The sequence below is a fragment of the Talpa occidentalis genome, unplaced genomic scaffold, assembly GCF_014898055.3.
Source record: "Talpa occidentalis isolate TD23 unplaced genomic scaffold, MPIMG_talOcc4v2.1 talOcc4.2, whole genome shotgun sequence".
Classification (NCBI taxonomy): Eukaryota; Metazoa; Chordata; class Mammalia; order Eulipotyphla; family Talpidae; genus Talpa; species Talpa occidentalis.
This window is the reverse complement of record NW_023602073.1, coordinates 152,685,023-152,704,374: the sequence shown is the minus strand read 5'-3', so window position 1 is coordinate 152,704,374 and position 19,352 is coordinate 152,685,023. Positions and strand designations below refer to the sequence as shown.

General features: G+C 73.0%; 2 protein-coding genes across 7 annotated transcripts in view; both read right to left on the bottom strand.

Moving 5' to 3' along the window:
• Nucleotides 1–509: 509 nt before the first annotated feature.
• On the bottom strand, nt 510–6,837 carry KIF25 (kinesin family member 25). The gene is made up of 12 exons (XM_054698165.1): nt 6,783–6,837; nt 6,381–6,553; nt 5,921–6,147; nt 5,444–5,518; nt 5,078–5,206; nt 3,971–4,144; nt 3,621–3,772; nt 3,220–3,271; nt 2,740–3,029; nt 2,321–2,476; nt 2,023–2,144; nt 510–800 (listed from the first exon to the last, which is right to left on the bottom strand). Exons 1-12 carry the CDS (start codon nt 6,835–6,837, stop codon nt 510–512), a joined length of 1,896 nt encoding a protein of 631 aa, XP_054554140.1.
• Nucleotides 6,838–13,905: 7,068 nt separating this feature from the next.
• AFDN (afadin, adherens junction formation factor) overlaps nt 13,906–19,352 on the bottom strand; it is a 68,170-nt gene continuing 62,723 nt past the window's right edge. For 3 of the 6 annotated variants that reach the window (XM_037520715.2, XM_037520712.2, XM_054697975.1), the window contains exons 30-33: nt 18,766–18,921; nt 16,378–16,639; nt 15,227–15,311; nt 13,907–14,817 (exon numbers count right to left, since the gene is read on the bottom strand). In XM_037520715.2, coding sequence (XP_037376612.1) covers nt 14,673–14,817; nt 15,227–15,311; nt 16,378–16,639; nt 18,766–18,921 — 648 coding nt within the window. In that variant the 3' untranslated portion in view covers nt 13,907–14,672. Of the gene's footprint in view, nt 14,818–15,226; nt 15,312–16,377; nt 16,640–18,765; nt 18,922–19,352 lie in introns of all 6 variants that reach the window. The other 3 variants (XM_037520713.2, XM_037520714.2, XM_037520711.2) reach the window with 2 other exon arrangements.

Sequence of the window (19,352 nt, the reverse complement as noted above, 5' to 3'; positions counted from 1 at the left end):
AGACCCACACAGGGGCCCTGACCGGGAGCCCAAGAACCGCTTCCAAGCTTGGGGCACAGGCAGGCCTCGAGGTGACCAGATGGGGGTCAGGGGTCAGGTGTAGCCCTGGCCGCATGCTTCTGGGGTGGCCGCGCCCCCTCCACCACCCCAGCCGGGGCAGTGGGCAGCAAGGGTCTCACGCTGTGGGCGCTGGGGGCTGCTCCTCTGTACCCGGGGCGGGAGGAGGCGCCAAGGCCAGTGGTTCTGGGACGTCCAGTTAGCGGGCAGGGTGGGCCTGCGGCCGGGGGGCTGCCTGGTGAGCTCTGGCAGGAGGGTGGCACCGCTGGGAACGAGGAGGAGTCGGGTGTGACTTGACTCCAGGAGGGCAAGCGTGTCCATGGGGGCCAGGAGGGGACCGCAGCGCCGCCTCTGAGGTGCCCCAAGCCGCCCACGGGACATCCGAGCCCAGTCCAGGAGAGGACTGCCAGGGAGAGGGGCGAGCCGGGGCGGGGGGCGCGGCCGAGCGGCCGTCAGGGCCCAGCTGCAGCCAGCGCGCGGTCTGGCCCTGCGGAGGCCGGAGGCGCCCAGCTGGGGGCCTCGGCCCGCACAGCCATAGCCCGGATGGCGTGCACGGCCGCCCCTGTGGCCGCCAGCTGGAGCTGGACTGGGAGGGCCCCGCTGGCCGTCCCCCCGGGGGCCTCCCTGGGGTCTCCCGGGCTCCTCGCCGGCAGGACAGTTGCCCCGGGAGGCCCGCCCAGCACTCTGCCACGGAGCAGGCGCCCGCCGCAGACCCGCGTCCGGAGCCACCGCCGGGCCGGACTCTGCATGGCTGGGGCAGGGCAGAGCGGCTGTCCCCAGGGGCCACGTGGGGCGCGGTCAAATCCCGGGGCGGGGGGGCTGTGTGGTCATGGCGAGGGGGCGCCAGCAGGCGAGCCGGGCGGGGGGCAGGTCCTGGGGAGCTGGGCCCATGTCCCCACGGGCTGGACGGGTGGAGGCCAGCACTGCTGACCGGGCTGAGCCTCTGCTTCCCCGTGACTTCTGAGTTGTGCTGAGCCCGCCTGGGCCACCTGGTCTCAGGCCCGTGAGCCTGCTGGGCCCTCGGATGGGGCAGGGCCTGAGCCCACGCGGGCAGGCACCGTGGGTCAGTGCTCTGGGCAAGGGGCCTCCCGGGCCCCACACGGCGCCTCATGGGGACCTGGAGAGCCCTGGTGGCCGGCGGGTGACCGGCCCTGAGCAGCCCTGGACGCGAAGGCTTCGCCTGGCCGTTCAACCCCCGGCGGCCACCAGAGGGCACTGGTGGCTGCGCCCCGCACGGGTCGCCGCCTGGCTGTGCTCCGCCTGGACAAAGGGCCGGGCGCCGGCTTCTGACTGGCCTGGGGCAGGTGGGGCCTCAAATCCGGGCTGCCCACTGCGGCCCCAACCCAGCCCGTCCTAGCAGGAGGGTGGCCAGTTCCAGTGCAGGCCGCCCCAGCACCCCTGTCCTTGGACTGCCGGCGGCCAGCCGGAGCTCTGGCTCACCCTGAGACCCCACTGGGCCCGGCAGTCCTATTTCCGGCCTCCCTGGGCCTGGTGGACAGACACGCCCTCCTCTGGCCGTCGGGTGAGCGGGGGGCGCTGGTCTTCTCCCAGGGCCGGGGTGTGTCTGTAACCCCCTCTCCAGGGCACACCCACCCCGCCCACCCCAACCCGGGACAGCCGGGCAGCGGGAGGGGCCCGGAGTGCTTCAAGCAGAGCGACGTTTCGGGAGCCGCTTCCCGGGAGCGGGAGAGGGCGCGGGGGGGGGGGGGGGGCGGCGGGCCTCGTGCCCACACCCCGCCCCCACGCCACTCCCGCAGGGGCCTCAGGCCGCCAGGGGCAGGTGGCTCCGCAGGGGCCCTCCGGGCAGGCCCCGAGCCGCATGGCCACCCCCGCCGCAGAGGACACCAGCCGGCAGACTCCACACAAGCGGCTTTACTGGGCACAGGGCGGGGTGGCGGCAGGACCCGCAGGCCGCCTCGCCTCTCCCCCGCGCCTCCCGGGCCGCCTGGGGGCGGCTGCCCCCGCCCTGGCCGCCCCTCGCTGGGCCTGCCGGGCCCGCGCCCCGAACCCCAGGCTCTGCAGCGTCTCCGCCACGTGCTGCGCGCAGGGGGACACGCACAGCACCAGCAGCAGCTCGGCGTCGCCGCCTGCGGGGACGGGGGACGGGAGCAGCGTGAGGGATTCCGGGGAGGCTCGCCCGGGGCGCCCCCGGGGCTGTCCTTGTCTCAGGGGCACTGGCTCTGGGAGTCGGGGGACGGGCGGGGGGAGGGGGCGGGGAGACCCGGGAGTCAGCCGGGGGCAGGGAGGGGCGGCGGGCGGGTACCCAGCGCGTCCTGCAGCAGGTGGGTGAGTCTGCTGTTCCGGTAGGGCACGTGGCCGCGGCGCGCAGCCAGGGCGCCCAGGACGTCGGCCAGCGCCGCCAGGCTCCGGTTGATGCAGGCGGCCTCCCTGAGGGCCGCGCCCGCCACGGCGGACACACCTGTGGGGAGCCCCGCTGCGGGTCCGCCCCGGCTCTCGGGCACGCCGGGAAGGAGACGCGCCGCGGCCCTCGGAGGCGGGGGTAAGCGCGCCGCCCGGGGCCTCTGGTGGCCGCTTTGTCCAGGCACCACGCACCGGCCGCCGCGCCCGGGGACGAGGGCGAAGCCCCCCTGGCCCGACGCGGGCTTGCCGGCTGCCCACCGAGGGCTGGGCCCGACACCCCCGCGGGTCCCGCCTCGGTCCCTGCCCACGGCGGCCGCTCACCTGCGCACTCGCTGCCCGCCAGGTCCACCAGCTGCATCTTGGCCCACACCTGCTCCTGCTCCGCGGGGCCCGGCGGGGACTTGGGCAGGCACCCTGGGGGGCCCGGGGAGGTGCGGCCCACCCGGCTCCACCTCCTGCCCCCAACGGGCTGCGCAGGGGGATCCCCCTGCTCCCCGGGCAGACCGCAGCCTGGCTGAGGGCCCCCTGTGAGCAGAAAACACCTCCCGTGACGCTGCTGCTGGGGTCTGCGGCTGCACCCCAAAGCACCCACAGCCCGGGAGGGGCGGCTGCTTCACGGCCACTCCCGGAAGGTCAGGGGCGCGGGCGGCCCCGCCGCGTGAGGCGGTGGGAAGAGAAAGCACCGCAGCTGTGGGGTCAGCTGTGGGGTCAGCTGTGGGGTCAGCTGTGGGTCAGCTGTGGGGTGGGCCCGCCCGGAGGCGCCCGGAGGCGCCCGGAAACAGGACACGTTCTCAGAAAGACCAGGCGGCGCCGGTCGGGTCTCGGCTGGAGACGTGGCTCGCCTGCCAGCCCCCTGGGGGGCCACGTCCAGCAACGGCCTCCCAAGCCCGCGCTCACCGGGGCCACCCCGCGGCCAGCACTCCCCTGTGCCGACGCCACCCGGCCCATCCCCGCGACGCAGCCGCCGTGGCCCGCTGGTCCGGCCAGTGCGGCGCCGCGGCCGAGGCCCTGCTGCTCCCGCCTGAGCCTGGCTCGGGGCCACGCGGACGCGCCGGGGGGCCTGGGAAGCCGCCTTCCTGCCAGGGCGGGCAGTGGGGGGGGCGTGGCTCCGCGGGGAGCCGCGGGACCCCAGGCGGGACCCCAGGTGGGCCGGCCCCCCAGGTGCCGCTCTGAGCTCCCGGAGGCCCCGCCCCCGGCCTCACCTGCGCCTCCCCGGGCAGCCCGGGTGCTGAGCGTCACCGTGACGACCAGGTGCGACCGGGAGGAGTGGGCGTGCACCCCGGTGGCCAGCCTTGCCCGGCGCTGCAGGGCGCCCCCCACGTGGCTCATGAGCTCGGCGGCGCTACGGACGGCCCTGGGGGCGACACAGAGTCGGGGCAGCCCCCAGCCCCTGCTGCCCCCCGACCGGCCCCACTGCGCCCGGGCGAGGGTCTCATCCGCGAGTGCGGCTGTTTTCAGGGGCAGAAGGACCGTTTCCGGGGAGCCGAAGGGCCCCGCCCCACGGCCCGAAGGGGGAGGCTCCCGCTGGGGGTCCGGGGCGTGCTGGACTCACTCGCGGGTCAGCGGGGAGACCTCCGTCCTGCCCGCCCGGGTCGTCACGGCTGGCCTGACCCCCGGCGTGGCTGCGCCGCCGTCTTTGGCCAGAAGGTCAAAAAGGCCGTTGTTATAAACTTCCAGGACGGAGAGGTCGGCCTCCAGGCTCCCGGCCGGGTCTCCTGAGAGGAGCCTGGGGCACGGGAGACCGGCTGTGGGGACCCCCCGGCAGGGGCTGGGGAGCCGCGGGCAGCACTCGGCAGCGGGCAGCTTGGAGCCAAGTGTCTCATCCCAGCACTGTCCGCACCCCCGCCCCACCCCACGCGCCCCCAACTTCCTCCCCCCCACAAACAGGTGGGGTGTGGCCAGGCCTGATGCAGAGGCCGGCACCTCGGGTCCACCACAACGCGAAGCCGGAAGCAAAGGCCTGACCCCCAGGGTGCACGCCGGGGTCACTGGGGCCACACCAAGTCTCAGCCCCCCGAAACGCTGAGGCTGAACGCCGCCTGGCGTGTGGGCAGAGCTGCTGCATCCTCGAGGGCACTGACACCCGCCCGGCACCCACGCAGACATGCACACACCGGTGTGTGCCCAGCAGAGCCCGCCCGGCCTGGCCTGGACTCCGGGGCCTGCTCCCCGAGTCGGTGCCCGGCCGGACAGGGGGTCTGGGAAACGGGTGGACTCAAAAGCCACCAAGGAAATGGGCAGCTCAGGGAGCTGCGGGAAAGCGCGGCCGCGCTGGCTTCAGAGGCGTCCGGCAGACGCCCGCGCACAGACGCGCTGACACGCAGGCGCCCGGCCGCACTCGCCGACGCGGGGACAGGCCGGGCAGGCCACAGCTTCCGGGCCCAGAGCCTCTGGGAGCCAGCGGGGAGCCTGGGGCTGGGGAGCTCGGGCCCCCCAGTAGATGCGCCGCCCCTTGCCACACTAGGAGCCCCCACCTTCGCGGGGTCCCGTGGGGAGGTGCGGGAAAGCACGGCCTGGCGTCCCTGCTGGGCCCTGACCCCCATCCCTCTCCCCGCCCCATTAGGGTCCTGTGGGGACGTGCGTGACCTGGTGTCCTGCTGGGCCCCTCGCCCGCGCCCGGCCCCCCCACTGCACAGGACCCCCCTCCGGCCCGTCTTACCTGAAGAGCTCGCGGGCCGCTCTGGGGACGATGCCCATGCCGCCGGGGTCCTCGGCGGAGGGCGGGCCCAGCATGGTGTGGCTCTTCCCGCTGCCCGTCTGCCCGTACGCCATGACGCACACGTCGTGCCTGGAATGCGCCGACGTGGGCCACGGCCGTCCACCCCGAGGCCCGGCGCCCCTGTGCCGCCACCCTGGGCCCACCACAGGACCCTCTCCTGCCGTCCAGCTCCAGCCTGGGTGGCCCCGACTGTCCCTCCTGAGGCTCAGCGGGCACAGGGGTCCCCATGTCCCCTGGGCAGGTCGAGCAGAGGGGATGTGCCCTGGGCCCAAGCCCCCTGGTTCCTGCAAGCGTCCAGCGACTCACCCGTCCAGCAGAGCCGCGAGCAGCGGACTCACGCCGGCGAACACGGCCTCCTGGGGCTCCGCGGGGCCGTAGACCCTGAGGCCGAGGGGGAGTTTCAGGGCGTGGCTTGGGGGGCACCGCGCCTGGACGCCCCACCGCCCCCCAGAGGCGGTCACCGGGCTCAGCCTCCCTCAGTCCATCCCTGGGAGGGCGAGGGGTCCCCTTGGCGAGACAGACAGCCGGCTTGGGACAGGGCTGCCCACACGGCGGGAGAGGCGGCCAGGGCGCCGCGGGCCGGCGCGGGTCAGACGCAGGCCTCGCCCACCGAGTCAGACTTTTCTCTTCTTTCAGTTTCCAGACGCGTCAGGTGCCCGGTGGCCCACACGGTGGGCAGCTGGCCTGGACGTGTCAGCCTTTCGACACGCTCTGCGTTGTCAGCAAATCTGACACAGAGCCCAGGCGCGTCCCCCCGAGCTGGGCATCGGGGAAAGCGCTCACCGCTCAAAGCTGTAGGTCTTGTCCACCAGGGGGTGGCCGGGCCGGCTGCATCGCACCAGGAGCGTCTCCTGACAGGGGACACCGAGGGTGAGCGGGAGCAGGTGGGAGGGCAGCCGCTGGCCCGTGACTGGCCTGCTGGGGGCCGGCCTCAGGCCTGGGCCGCCCACGCTCCCCCGGCACTCCCGGAGACCGTGAGGGGCTGGGACGCCTTGGCCATCGCTCTGGCTCTGCAGAGGGGACGCTGCGGCCGTTACAAGAAACAGCAGCAGCCCCTGCGGGTCGCGCGATGCTGGGACGGCGGCTCAGGCCGGGCTGGCGCCTGCACGTGTGGGCACTAACCAGCCGGCTCCGGCCCGCACCCGCGCCCTGCCCGCGGCCCGCGGCCCCGCCGGCGGGAGCACAGGGACACGGCCCAGAGTCGCCGGTGTCAGCAGATGCAGAGTTTGACCCCGAGACAGACCCCCGGAGCCACCGCGGCCCGGGGCTCCCCGAAGCCCAGGCCCTCCGTGCAGAGCAGGAAGCCAGAGGCCGCCCCTGCGCGCTGACGGCGGCCCAGGCCGGGACTTAGCTGGCACCCGGCAGCCCGGGCCGCCCTCTGCGCAGGTCGGGCCTCTGCGTCTCTGGGGGCCGGGGCTGGGGGCGGAAATGGGGGAGGCAGCGCTGGGCCAGGCCTGCCAGTGTCCCCCGACCCTCCTGGACTCTGGGAGGTGCCTTAAGCAGAGGAGGCCGGGCCACGGCCGAGGTCAAGGTGGCGGGCTGGACACGGGTGGCCGAGCCGCGCGTCATCAGCCTCAGGCAGACTGCGCAGGAGGGACGCAGGATTCAGAGGCAAGGCTGGGGCTGACCCTGTGCTTCTGCTCACCCCCCTCGTGGGGGTGGGAGGACAAGAAGAGTCCAGCGAAGGGGAGGTCCAGCATCGGCCGTCAGGGACGCCCGGTCCCCAGCAGCCTGGTCCCCAGCAGCTCGGCGATGCTGGCAGCGGAGACTGCGCCAGCGATCCCCTGCCTATGGGACGCCCCGGCCCAGTGTCCAGCTCGCTGCTGCCGCCACTCTGCACAGAAGTGCCTGGGCCAGCAAGCCAGCCGGAGCGCACGGGGCGGGCGCCTGGCTGGGCGCAGCCCGGACCTACTGCAGCGCGGGGAGCCGGTGGCCCCTCCGAGCAGCACGAGGCCCCAAGGCGGCTGTCAGTGCCGGGCTCCAGCGGCCGTGGACCGAGCCGGCAGGGGCGGGGAGGACACTCGGCCCAGCAGGGGTGGTACCTCCACCCACCGCCCCGTCGGCCTCACTGATGGATCCACAGCCGCTGCCCAAGCACACTCGGTCCCCGCCGGGCACGGCGTCCCACAGCGGGACCGTCCCTGGGCCTGGGAGCTGAGCAGCCACCGGACCCAGGGAGGCCCAGATGCTGCCCGAGGCGCCCCATCAGAGCCGGGTCCAGCCCTGAGACCTGGTGGACGCAGGTCCACCAGACCTGGTGGCCGACAGCCTCCTCCGTGGGGCCCGCGCCCAGCATGCTCCCGGCACCACGTGCTGGGGCCCTGAGCCCCCCACACCCCCCCGCGTCTCGGGTGCGGCGGGGTATCTGGCTGCGCTCACGCCGGGCGTCCCCGGACTTGTCCTGGAGGAAACTCCCTCGCCGCCGCCAGCTGCCCGGGGTCGCGTGTCCTGAGAGGCCACCCTGGAGGCTGCAGTGCCCCCTGCACCCAGCACAGGCCGAGCCACCCAAGCACTCGTGAGGACTGGGGGGGTGGCTGCCGGCCAGGAGCTGCCGGGTCCCGCCTACGGGGATGGCCGCGGCTGGGCGCCCGGCTCCCCTGGCCTTGCCCAGGCCCAGACCACAGGATGGTTCGCTTGTGCTTTCACCGCCTCGGGCTGGAGCAGAGACAGCTGGAAAAGGGGAGGGCCGGCCACTCTGCAGGCCCTGCCGCGCTGGGCAGCGCCTGGCCTCGAACAGGAAGGCCACTCACATCGTCCACTGCGAAGGTCACTTCTCCGGAGGCAGAGCTGGAAGACAGAGGGGACGTGCCTGTTGGCTCGTGCCCACCCGCCCGACCCCGCACGGGCAGCCGGGGCTTCCTGCTCAGCCTCCCGCGTGCGCCTCCAGGCCCTGCCCCTGCTGTGCAGCCTCGCTCAGCCCGCCAGCCTCCCGCTTCCCCTCCGCCTTCCTCCGTCCCTCTGTGTCTGTCCGTGGCCCCGGCATGCCAGGAGGGCTCACAGGGCCACCACGGCGGGGGCTGGAGGGCAACACCTTCAATGAAGGTGGAAGGCAAGAGGGGACCCCTTGTGGGCCAGAGGCCGCCGTAGGAGGGACAGAGCCGGGAGGCCAGTGGCCCGGCCCCGCGGCACTCAGAGGCGCCTGAGCACCGCTCGTCAGTGGCCCACGTCAGTGCCCCACTGCCCACCGGCCCCTGGAGAAGCAGGGGGCCCCACCCCAGGAGACAGTGCAGCTCCGAGGAGACCCTTCCTGGGGAGGGGCAGGGCAGCAGGGGGGGGCCCCCCTCCTGGGCGTTTCACTCTGAAACACACACACCTGCACACCCACACACATGCACACGCACACCTGCACACACCTGCACCCTCACACTTGCACACACTCCTGCACATGCACTTACATGCCCCCACACACCTGCACACACATTTGCACAAACACCTGTACACACCTGCACACACATCTGCACATCTACACATGCACACGCATCTGCACACCTGCACATGCACACACACCTGCACACACGCACACCCCAGCAGAAGCAAATCACCTGCTCTGTGCATGGGGGCCAGCCACGTCCCTATCGAAAGCCAGCAGGGGGCGCACGCGGCAGTGCACCCGGATGTCCCCCCTCGGTTCCTGTGAGGGGGCAGCCGTGAGCCAGGGTGCCGTCCAGCTGGGGGTCACACGACACCCATGTCTCCCATCTGGGAGACGCGTCGCAGCCTCAGGGGCAGCAGCGTCCCTCAGTCCGGGGAGCTGCCCAGAAGCCCGTCAGCGGAGGCTGCTGCTGCTGTGGCCGGCCTGGGCCGCTCAGGCCATGCCCGCCCCACGGCCGCACCCGCAGCCCAGCCAGCCTCGCGGGCTCCACAGCGGACGGGGCGAGCCGAGGCCAGGACGTGCGGGACACGGACAGGGACAGCGCTCTCACTCGGGGCACCTGGTCCTGGCTGGCCCCCACGGCCTGCACCCTACTCCTCGCGCCCCGGTCCCGGGTGTGGGCTCGCCTGGCCGGCCGCGCGGGGCCTCCCAGCCTGCAGCCGAGGGGCGGCGTGGGGGGGGTCGGGGCTGCCCCGCCCCCGCCCCCACAGGGTGCTGACCCCCGGCTCACCACCCAGCGACCGCGCGGAGGCCTGCGCCGCCTCCTCTCCGGCCCACGCCGCTCCTCCAGCTCCTGCAGGCGCTGCGCTGCGGGCCCGGCCGGTGGGGTCTCAGCAGCGGCCCTCCCGGCGGTGGGCTGTGGCCGGACCCGAGCACCAGGCCGCCAGCCAGAGTCCCTGGGCCCCGCGGCCGCTGAGCTCCGCGACGGGACGGGGTGGGCAGCCCTGGGAGGGCAGCGGGCAGGGCTCGGCTGCGCGACGGAGAAGGGGGCGGGGCGGGAGCCCCTGGGGAGCAAACAGAAGGCGGAGGAACCCAGCTGGGCCTCCCTGGGGGCGGGCGAGGGCAGGCTCACCCCGGAGAGCCTCCATGTGGGGCTGGGCCCGCTGGACGGCCGCTGCTATGTCCGCCGCGCAGGCCTGGAGCTGGTCCCCACAGCCGCGCAGCAGCCCCAGCGCCGCGGCCCGCAGCTCCCGCGTCTCGGCTCCGAGCTCCTAGAGGCCGGACACGGCAGCGTGGGCTCAGGGGTCACTGCCGCATGGCCGGGCAGCCGGCTGGGCCTGAGGCCCAAGCTCCTAGCCAGGGCCGAGCGGGGCTCCTGGGGGGCGGCTCCGCGCGCCTGTGGGGGCACCTGGCATGATCGCGGCTGGGACCAGCTTCCCAGGAAGCCGCCGCGGCCTCCTGGCCTCAGCCTCTTCTTGGCTTCTGCGGGCAGCCCCCGCCCCCTGGGTGGCCGCGGGAGCCTGAGGCCACTGCAGACCCCCTCACCTGGGCCTGGCGGCGGAGCTGGCCCCAGGCCACCCGCGTGTCCTGCTGCAGACGCCCCGGCCCTGCAGCGCCCCCACGGCCCCTCCAGGCGGCTTCGCGGCGGCGCTGTGCGGAGAAACAGGCAGTTGAGTCTGAGGCCCTGGCGGGAGGCGGCGTCCTGGGGTGGGCGCTGGCCGCCCTGACCATGTCCAGGGACGAGGCTGCCCGATGGCGCCACCCAAGCAGGTAGTAGCTGCGGGGCCAGGCGGCAGGGCCGTGAGGGCTGGCCAGAGGGCGGAGGCTCCGGGCCACGGCAGGAGGAGACCCCGGCCCTGCCCGCTTGCCAGAAGGAAACGGGGGCACGAAGGGCAGCGACCCCTTCTCTAGAAAGATGGAAAAGCCCAGAATCCAGAGTATCCTGGAAAGCAGCTCCAAAATGGGACGTGTGTGCGCTCCCGGGGTCTGTTCCTGAGAGCAAACCAGATGGGGGAGGCTGCCCTGCTGTGCGAGGACCCCTGAAAGTGAGCCCCCCAGTGCCTGAGCGCCCCGCACCTGAAGCCCCCATATGCGAACCCCCTCTGCACCTGAGCCTCTCTGCGTGTGAACCCTCCGAGCCTGAACCCCGCACGCTTAAACCCCCATGGTGAACCGCCCGAGTGTCCCCCACCCCGAGACTGAATGTGCCCTTCTCACGGAGGACCCCACCTGCTGCCTGTGTAGGGGTGCAAATTCCAGGCTGGGAAAGATTTCTGGGCAAAAGCCAACTGGGGGTGGAGGCCCCCGGGGCCCACCCGATTCCGCCTGCCCCCCTCAACCACACCGTCCCACCTTCACCTCTCCGTATTAGAGCCCCTTTCAGTTGGGGTGTAGATCTTGCTGAGACCCATCTCCCAGCTCCCTGAAAATGGGGCGGCCACGTGACCCGGTGCTGGCCAGTGAGGTGCTGGCACGGGCTACTGCCAGTTTCTGGGCAGGCAACGTAAGAGGACAGCTTGCGGGCTTGCTCCCGCCTCCTTCCCACGACCCTGGGTGGGCACGGCCAAGCCCCACCCGCCGGCTGCCCGCCCCACCCGCAGAGCTAACAAGCAGGGTCACGCCCCAGATTCTTCTGGGCTCCCTTTCGGCTACAGCGGCAGCGGCGGCTGACCCACAGGAGGGGTGGTCCCACCTGCTGTCTCCCCTCAGATCCGTCTCCCGCACGCATCGAGAACTGGCCACAGCAAGATGGGGGGCTGTCTCTGAGGGGCGCTGAGTGTGTGAGGCAGACAGCAGCAAGCCTCAGGGTGCAGCCCCAGTGGCCACACTGGTCAGCGTCCAGAAAGGCGGGAGTTGAGGACAAGGAGCTCAGGGATCTTTGGGGGTGAGGACAGCCCCACAAATGATAGGAGGAGGCAGAACAGTTGAAAATCAACCCACCATGACTGCAAGTCCCACTCCCCGGCACATGGGCAGCTTCGGGTGCCCAGAGCACACAGCCTGGGGAGGGGGGCTGCGCCCCAGCCACGGCCCCCGCCTGCGCTCAGACAGGGCCTGGTTACCTCTGCCAGCTTCCCGTGGAGAATGGCATTTTCCGTTTCCAGCTCAACTATCCTTTCTTCCTTGGCCTGTGAAGAAGTGCAGACAACCAGCGTGGTGGCAGCGAGCAGGGTGCCCGTGGGCCAGCGCTGGGGCCCTGGCGGACCCCGCTCCCTCCTGCCAGGGGCCCAGTCAAAGGGGCTGGTTAGAAACCTGTGCTGCTGCTGGTGCTGGGCAGGTGCCCTGGGCAGCAGTGGGCAGGCCAGGCCTGAGTGGGCACCCTGGTGGGAAGACAGGCGCAAGGGGCGAGCGGGACGCTGGTGGCTGTGCCAGCCCCCTGGGGGAGCAGAGAGGGGCTGGCGGCTGGGGAGAGCCGGGCCCCAGCCAGGGCAGCCTAGCGAGAGTCACGTTTCGGGGCACCATCGTGGTTCTGGTCCCCGCAGCAGCATCTGGGCCAGCAAGAGCCCCCGGCACGCTTGGTCAGGCACCTCAGATGCTCAGCTTCCCACAGGAGCCCCCACGTCCAGGGCCCCTCCAGCTGGACTGACCCTCAGGCCACATCCCAGGGCTCCGAGACTGAGCTCAGGCGCCCCTCGGCGTCCCTGAAGGGGCAAGTCGGGGCCTGGGTGCGCTCAGAGGCGCGTCACCTCCCCCAGCCCCCCCCAGCCCCGCGCGGTGCTCGTCTCCCCAGGAGAACCCACAGCACCCCCGGGCTGCCGCCGGGGCCCTCGCCGGGCTGGCCGGCTCGGGTATCTGCTGAGACAATCCGGGGCGGCCCGGGCCGGCCCTGTGACGCGTGGGGGTGCGGTCCAGCTCGGCACCCCTGGGGGCCTGGGCTCCGGCCCCCCCAGGCCGGGGCTTCACTGCGGCCCCCGGTCGGGATCTCACTTCCCGCAGGCCCGACCCTGCGGCTTTGGGGAGCCCGCGCCCCCGCCTTTTCCAGGACCAACCCCGCCCCCGCCCGCCCCCCGCTTCCCGGCCCCGCCCCCCGCCGGCTCCCAGGGCCCCCCGCCCCCGGGGCGGCCCAACCGCCTCACCTGCACCTGCCGCCGCAGCTGCCCGGCGCGCCGCTCCCAGAAGCCGCCCCCCCGCGCCCCCCGCGCCGCCGCGGCCCCCCGCATGGCTCCCCGCGTGGCTCCCCGCCTTGGCGGAGGTGGGGCGTCTGGGGCGCGGGGGGCGCGCGGATGGGGCGGGGCGGGGCGGGCGCCCTCAGGGAGGGCGCGGGGGCCGCCGCGGGGACACGACGGCGCAGGGGACCCCGGGGCCTGCCGAGGGGCCGGCCGGGCAGCGCCGGTCTGGACGCTGCCCCCCCCCCCGCCCCCCCCCCCCCCCCCCCCCCCCCCCGGGCGGCGCCTGACCCCCTGCGCGGGGCGCCCCGGCCCGACGGCAGCGCCTGGCAAATCCTCTTTCCCGTCGAGGCCCTGGGCAGACCCTGCCCGCCCGGGTCCGGGCAGGAGACGCGGGACCCCACGGGCCCCGGCCCACAGAGGCACCTCGCCCTCCCTGAGCTTGTCCCCCAGCCTCCCGCGCGTTCCCCACTGGCTGGACTGCAGCTCCAGGGGGTCTCTGCCCGCCCTCCCCACAGCCCGCCCGGCCTCCCGGCACTGCCCCAGCCCGCGCCCTGCTCTGGGGCCCCGCGGGAAAGGCCCGAGGGCGCCCTCAACCAGGGCGGGGCCGAGTCTGGGGCCGGGACCCTGGGCGCCCTCCCGGCAGCCGCGGCAGGCAGGGGGCGGCTCCGGCGGGCCCTGGGGTCAGACCCAGGAGCCGGGGCCCTCCGTGCCCAGGACGTCCGCCCCCTGCGGTGGCGGCGCGCAGGACCCCCGCCCCGGGACACGCAGCGCGCAGGCTGGGGACGCGCGCCCTCCCGGCACGAGTCACGGCAGACGCACCAAATACATCAAAGTTTATTAAAAACAGGCGGCGACCGAGATACAGCAGACACGGAGCAGCAGGGCGGCCGGTCCCCGCAGGCGCTCACACTCCCGAGGGCGCGGCCAGGCTCCCGCCGGCTGCCCGCTCCTGGGCACCCACACAGTAGTTCCCCCGCGGCTTCAGAGCGGACGGGCAGAGCCCGGGGCTGCCCTGCGCCCCGGCCCCGCTCGCGGCCCCCGTGCTCTCTTCCCAGCCACGGACGCGGTGAAAACACGCTTTCAAGTAAAAACCCTGATAAACATTAAAAAATATTTACACTCGCGTTTCTGATTCATCACGCGGCTCTCGCGAAAGTGACGGCCGCGGGCGGGGCCGCCCCCCGCGTGGAAGGTGCGCGCGGTCCCCGGCGCGGCGCGGGCGGCAGAGGCGGCTTCCCCCCGCACGCCCGGGCTGTCGGGGTGATGCGCTCGCAGTCAGGGGCGCCGCCGTCCTGCCCCCCCCCCGGGGCGGCGCGGTGAGGCCGTCTCCCCAGCGCCAGCCGCGGGCCCGCAGCCCACGAAGTGACAGGGTGACCAAGAGCCCCGCGGGCGAGAAGGGAGCGACCCCGGCGGACGCAGGAGACCCGGCGAGTCCCGGCCTGGGGCGGGCGGCCTGTGCGTCCGGACAGGTCCCTGCCGCCCGCAGCCCCCCGCCCCCGCCCGGTTCTCGCTCGGGGCAGCTCCGACACCCGGGGTCCCCTTAACAGACCCCCCTGGTGGCATCTAAAACACTCAGTAGTTTCCCACTTAAGTGCCACCTTCACAATCAACAATGGTTTACTAGCCTACTGCAGTCCAGTATTTATAAAAATAAAATTCCTTAAGCTGAAATCCTCGCAGCTGTCTACACCGGCAGAAGTCTTAAAAACCAAACGTTCAGAGCCGATCGGGAGGGCGTGTCCTCTGAGGAACGGGGCCTGGACACGCTGAGAAGGCGCTACAGGGGCGTGGGCCCCGCCGTCCCGCCGCGTGGCCGCGCGCCCGTCTCGGCGAAGACCCTGGGCTCCGTGGGAGTGGGCAGCCGCGCCAGGTGCCCGGCCCAGCCCCTCGCCCTGCCCCTTCCGCTTCAGACTCCTAAGCCGCTAGCCAAGGCTTCTTCGTGTAAGTCAGGCAACGAGGAATCAGACTCTTTAGGTCGTATAAATGGCAATCTCGGCAAAATATAATCTCTTGGGATCGGGGCACCACTGAACCCCGTGTTTGGGAAAAGCAGCGCTGGAGGCGGCACAGGGCGCCCCTCCCCCGCTCCCGGGTGCCGCCACCCTCCACCCGTTCACTTCGTGTTCAGCTCGTTCTCCAGCTCCGTCAGCTTCCGCGAGGCCTTCACTTTGTTGGACACGTCTTGGCCTTGTGAGAAGAGCCGCTGCCGCTCTCGGAACGTCAGGCTCTCGGGGGCTCCAGGCAGACCCGCCTCCTGGCTGCGTGGGGGAAGCGGGGTCAGGGCCAGAGGAACAGCTCATGCACGGCCGGCAGGCCTCCCGGAGAGCCGCGCCGCGGCCGGCGTGCCCACGGTGGGGTCCCTCGGCAGCGCTACCCGAGCGCACGTGGCGGCGCGCCCCCCAGCCCAGGTGCGCCACCACACAGAGGCCGCCGGGGCTCTCCAGCAGGCGCACCCGGGGCTCTCAGGCCGAGCGGGGGGCTGGGCGGACACACCCGCCGCAGCTGCCCGGACCCCGGCGGAGCAGCAGGGGCACCAGCCGCGGAAGGAGAGCGCCGGCCGGCGTCACACCACCACCCGGGCCGGCCCGAGGCCCGGACCCGCAGTCCAGCTGCGGACGCAAACCTGCTGCGAGTCCCCCGGGTCTGCCCGTCCCGCGGCGGAGGTACCTTTTAGACAGTTTCTCCCGCGAGTCGCGATGACCGTCGTGGGCACCGGCAAGAATCCCCGTGGATCCCATGTAGGAGTTTGGACCTTTGCCATGAAAGAAAGAGTCAAAGCTGAGGTGCGTTACCTGCAGAGCCCTCCTGGGCAGGGGCGTGGCGAGGCGAGGCGGGGCCGGGCTGGCCGCACCTCCCGCCGAGGCCCATCGCAGTGCCCACGACCGCCAGGCCCAGGGAGGGCGGGATGTCCGAGGAGCCGCAGCTAAAAGGCCACCCGAGAAGGTCACGATCATTAACTCAGAAGAAGAGTCCACAGGGGATGGACCTCAATGGTCAGCATAGCCACTCGGGCACTGCCCACAGACTTTTTTTTACAAAATCATTGAAGTGGCGGGCAAATGTGGCCCGAAGACGAAGAACAAATCCCAAGCCTGAGGCGCCCCCTTGCGGGAGAGGCGCTGACCTTTCCTTCGGAATAATGACCGTGACCGTGAAAACAAGACCTTTCAGATGAAGCAGCGACCAGCGGACACAGCTGCTGACCGAACACCGACAGGCCCAGCGGGATGGCGCTGGGCTCCGCCTGCCCGGCCGGGTGGGGGGCGCCGCTGGCCGGGGTGTCCCGGGAGCCGCTGCCACCCGCCCGGCCGACAGGAGGCCCCGCGCTGGCCAAGCGAGGAACACGCGCCCCGCACCGTGATGCGCCAGCGGACAGAGAATCATCTTTGGGGCGCGGAGGGCGGAGAGGCCGCCGCCCGGACGCCGCTGATTGAGGCCGAGGGAGGCCGCCGGGCGGCGATCGAGACGCGGGGCTTAATTCTCAGGCGTGAAATCAGGGGGCCGATCGTCCCCGGAGGAGACCCAGGCGGGCAGGCTCCGCGCCGGCTGCGAGCGTGAGACCCAAGGCCAAAGCGCAGGGGTGCGGCTGCCGTGGCGGGGCGGGGGGTTACCTCTCCCTCGGGGCCCCCCGAGCTGCGGGAGGCCGGGCGGCTTTGGCGGGGGCAGGGGTGCGCCTGCGGGGTGAGCGGCGCCGCGGGCCCCGGCCGAGGGGGGCGGGGAAGACCTGGCGAGGACGAGGCCATCGGAGACGGGGCGCGGCCTAGGGGCGGCGGGCGGGCGCCCGGGGGACGGTCTGCGGCGGGCGGGCGCGTCCTGACCTGCCGGGCTGCCGGCCGCCTCCTCCTCCTCCTCCTCGTAGGCGACGAGCTTGGCGGTGTAGAGCGAGTCGGGGGACAGGGCCTGCGCCTGCAGGTAGGAGGCGCCGCGCTGCGGCGGGGGGGGCGGGGGGCCTGGGCTGGGGGGGCCGTAGCCCCGGGGCAGCGGGGGGCGGCCCAGGCCCGGCTCCCCACGCTCGGCCTCGTCGTGCTGCCGGCGCCGCGCGGCCTCCAGGCGGCTGTAGTATCCGTCCTCCTGGCGCCTCTGCGGGGGACACGCACAGGTGAGGTCGGAGGTCGCGGGCCTCGCGCGCACCCACCAGCCCCGCACCTGCCCCGCAAGACACTGAAGCCCCAGGGGGAGCAGCCCCACACCCCACTCCTGAGGCGGCGCCCGCCCTCCCTCGCCTGGCCGCGCTGGGCTCTGCTCCTCCCGGCTCTCCCGACCCGCCTCCGCCTCGGCAGGGAGGTGACTCACCTGTACCGCTGAGGACAAACACCAAACCCCACCCGGCCGGGCCCCGTGGCTCCCGGGCTGGCGGCCTCGCGGCGCAGGGAGCCCCGCCTGCGTCCAGCTCCTCGGGGAGCGCCCGCGACCATCCACCACCGCCGCGACCGTCCCAGAGCCGCACCTGCCCGAGCGCCCCCAGGCCTCGGCGGCCCCCAGGCGGCAGGACGGCCCCCGGGGGCAGGAGCCCCCCGCCCCGACACAGGTGCACAGACCACAGGCAACAGCGTTCAAGGGATTTTAACATGGAAAAAGGCAACAGCACAGTTGGTTCGACACGGACAGGCGCTGGGACGCGAGAAGCAGGAAACGGGGGAGTTAGACGGGGCCTCAGGCCCGCAGCCCGGAGCCCACCCGGGGGCCCCGCTGGCCGGCGCAGGGTGAGGGTGGAGGTTGCGGCCCCTGCTCCTCCTCACGCCTCCGGGGACTCTGGCCTCGCGCCAGTCACCGCCTCCTCCTGGAGGGGACGCGGCAGGCCCAGCCCCGGGACCCGCCTCTCTGTTCTTACTGGGTCCGCCAGGTCCTGCAGGAAAACGTCCTGACGCACTTTCTACACAAAACCAGAGTTCGCTCGGGGCGGGAAGTGGAATCTGGAATGACCCGCGTGGCTTTTCAGTGGAGTGACCAGGAATCTTAGAAATTACGGGAACAGCAGTTGCTGACAGTGCTTGGGGCGCACGCGGGCACGCTAGGAGCAGGCACGGAGGCACAAGTCCCGACGACGCCACCCGACACGCAAGCGAGCACGTTTCTGCGCCAAGCAAGCCCGTCCACGGACACTGCCTGAAAACAGGATGTTCGGCCTGTCTGGCATGGCCGCTCAGGGACGGAAGCAGTGACTGGCCACAGTGCACGCGATGCCAGCACGGGCTGGGAGCGCACGGGACACCGGATCCGCCGAGGGCTTGGAGGGCAGCAGCCGTCCCCACGCCGCCCACAGGCCGAGGGCGCAGGGCGGGCAATCTGACCACAGGCCTGGCCTGGAGGGCCGGGCTGTGCACGCAGCAGGAGCACGGTGGACACCAGGAAGGCTGAGGGAGGGCCAGGTCGGGACTCGCCCTCGGGCAAGGCGCCCCAACCCCACAGCTGGCACGCGGGGCCCGGCTGAGCCTGCCCACAAGCCGCGTGGCAAGAGAGCGGAGGGGCGGCGGTGCGAGGGAGGCCGCGGTCTCCGCGCCCGAGCGCCCCTCCTCCGCTCGCTCTTGCGCAGAGACGCGGGTGCACGTCTGCCGCCTCAGGTCGCCGCTGGCCTGTCCCTGCCAGACCACAAGCCACGAAAGGCCCCCACGCAGTCTTGGGCGGGCGGGGCACCGTGAGTTAGTGCAGAGGAGGAGCAATAAAAACGAAAGCTGCCCGCCGTGCGGCGCCTCCACCTTCACAGAAGGGACGCGGCGGCCAGCGGCAGGCGGCCGGGGCCTGGGGCACCGCGGCGTGGGCCGCACAGGTGGCGCCGCCATGTCCACCCGGGACCAGTGAGGCCAGCTGGCGTCTGAAGATGCAGCTAGGACAACCTGAACGAGAAAACCCACACACGGAACAGACAGCCCCGAACCTCCACTGGCCACGGCCAGCAGGGAGGAGCCTCAGTGGGCATCGGCGGGGCACGAGCAGGCGTCACCCCGGGCCCCGCTGCACCCACGGCCCCACAGCTGCACCCCGTGTGAGCAGGGCTGAACCTGCGCCGCGGCAGGCCTGCCTGGGCCGGGAAAGACAGACCCGGGGAGCCGGCCGGGCCGGGGCCCGAGGTCAGGCCGAGAGAGCTCCGCGCAGGGCCCAGCAGACAGGAGAGGTGGGTAGAGCAGAGCCAGACCCAGGCCCCGGCCTCGCGCCCCAGGACGCGCCCGCCCCTCTGCCCAGCCAGCTACGGCCTAGAGGACCAGGACCTTCTCTTCGGCGTCGCGCTTGGCCCGCTCGTCGTCCTGGCGCCGCCGCTCGTCGTCCTGGCGCTGCCGCTCGTCCTCCTGGCGGGCCCGGTCCTCCGCCTCCCGCCTCCGCAGCTCCTCCAGCTGCTGCCGCCGCCGGCGCTCCTCGTCCTGTAACTAACAGCAGCCCCGTCAGTGCGGCCACAGCGCCGCGGCCACAGCGCGCCACGGCACACACGGGCGCAGACGCCAGGACACGCGCCCGCCCGGGCCGGCACCGCCTGCGCGGCCCAGGACACGAGGGCCTCACACGCCACAGGACAGGCACGACTCTCACACGGACAGACCCGAGGCGAAGAGGGACAAACAGACGCGCGGAGAGACAGAACCCGGCTGACAAACACGCTCAACGCCCATCAAACCCCCCGGCGACGCGAGCCGGGCCCCGGGAGGGCAGCGCTGGCCCTCGCCCCCGGCCGGGGCCTCCCTCCCGCTCCTGCCCACCTCGGCCGAACACGCCCGGGAACGACCCGCCCACGTCCTCTCCCGGCCCCAGGACCCGCCTTTCTGCCACCAGGCCAGCACAGCCACCCTCGCGCCGGCCCGGC

Bases quoted from the DNA above. Each gene is read 5' to 3' on its own strand.
- KIF25 (XM_054698165.1), bottom strand. From the start codon at position 6,837: ATGCTGGACCTCCCCTTCGCTGGACTCTTCTTGTCCTCCCACCCCCAC. The intron at 4,145-5,077 runs GTAAGACGGGCC...CCCGTGCCCCAG, and splicing joins GCGGCCCGCGAGCTCTTCAG to GCTCCTCTCAGGAGACCCGG. The intron at 801-2,022 runs GCGGGGGCAGCC...CCAGCCATGCAG, and splicing joins CCCAGCGAGGGGCGGCCAGG to AGTCCGGCCCGGCGGTGGCT.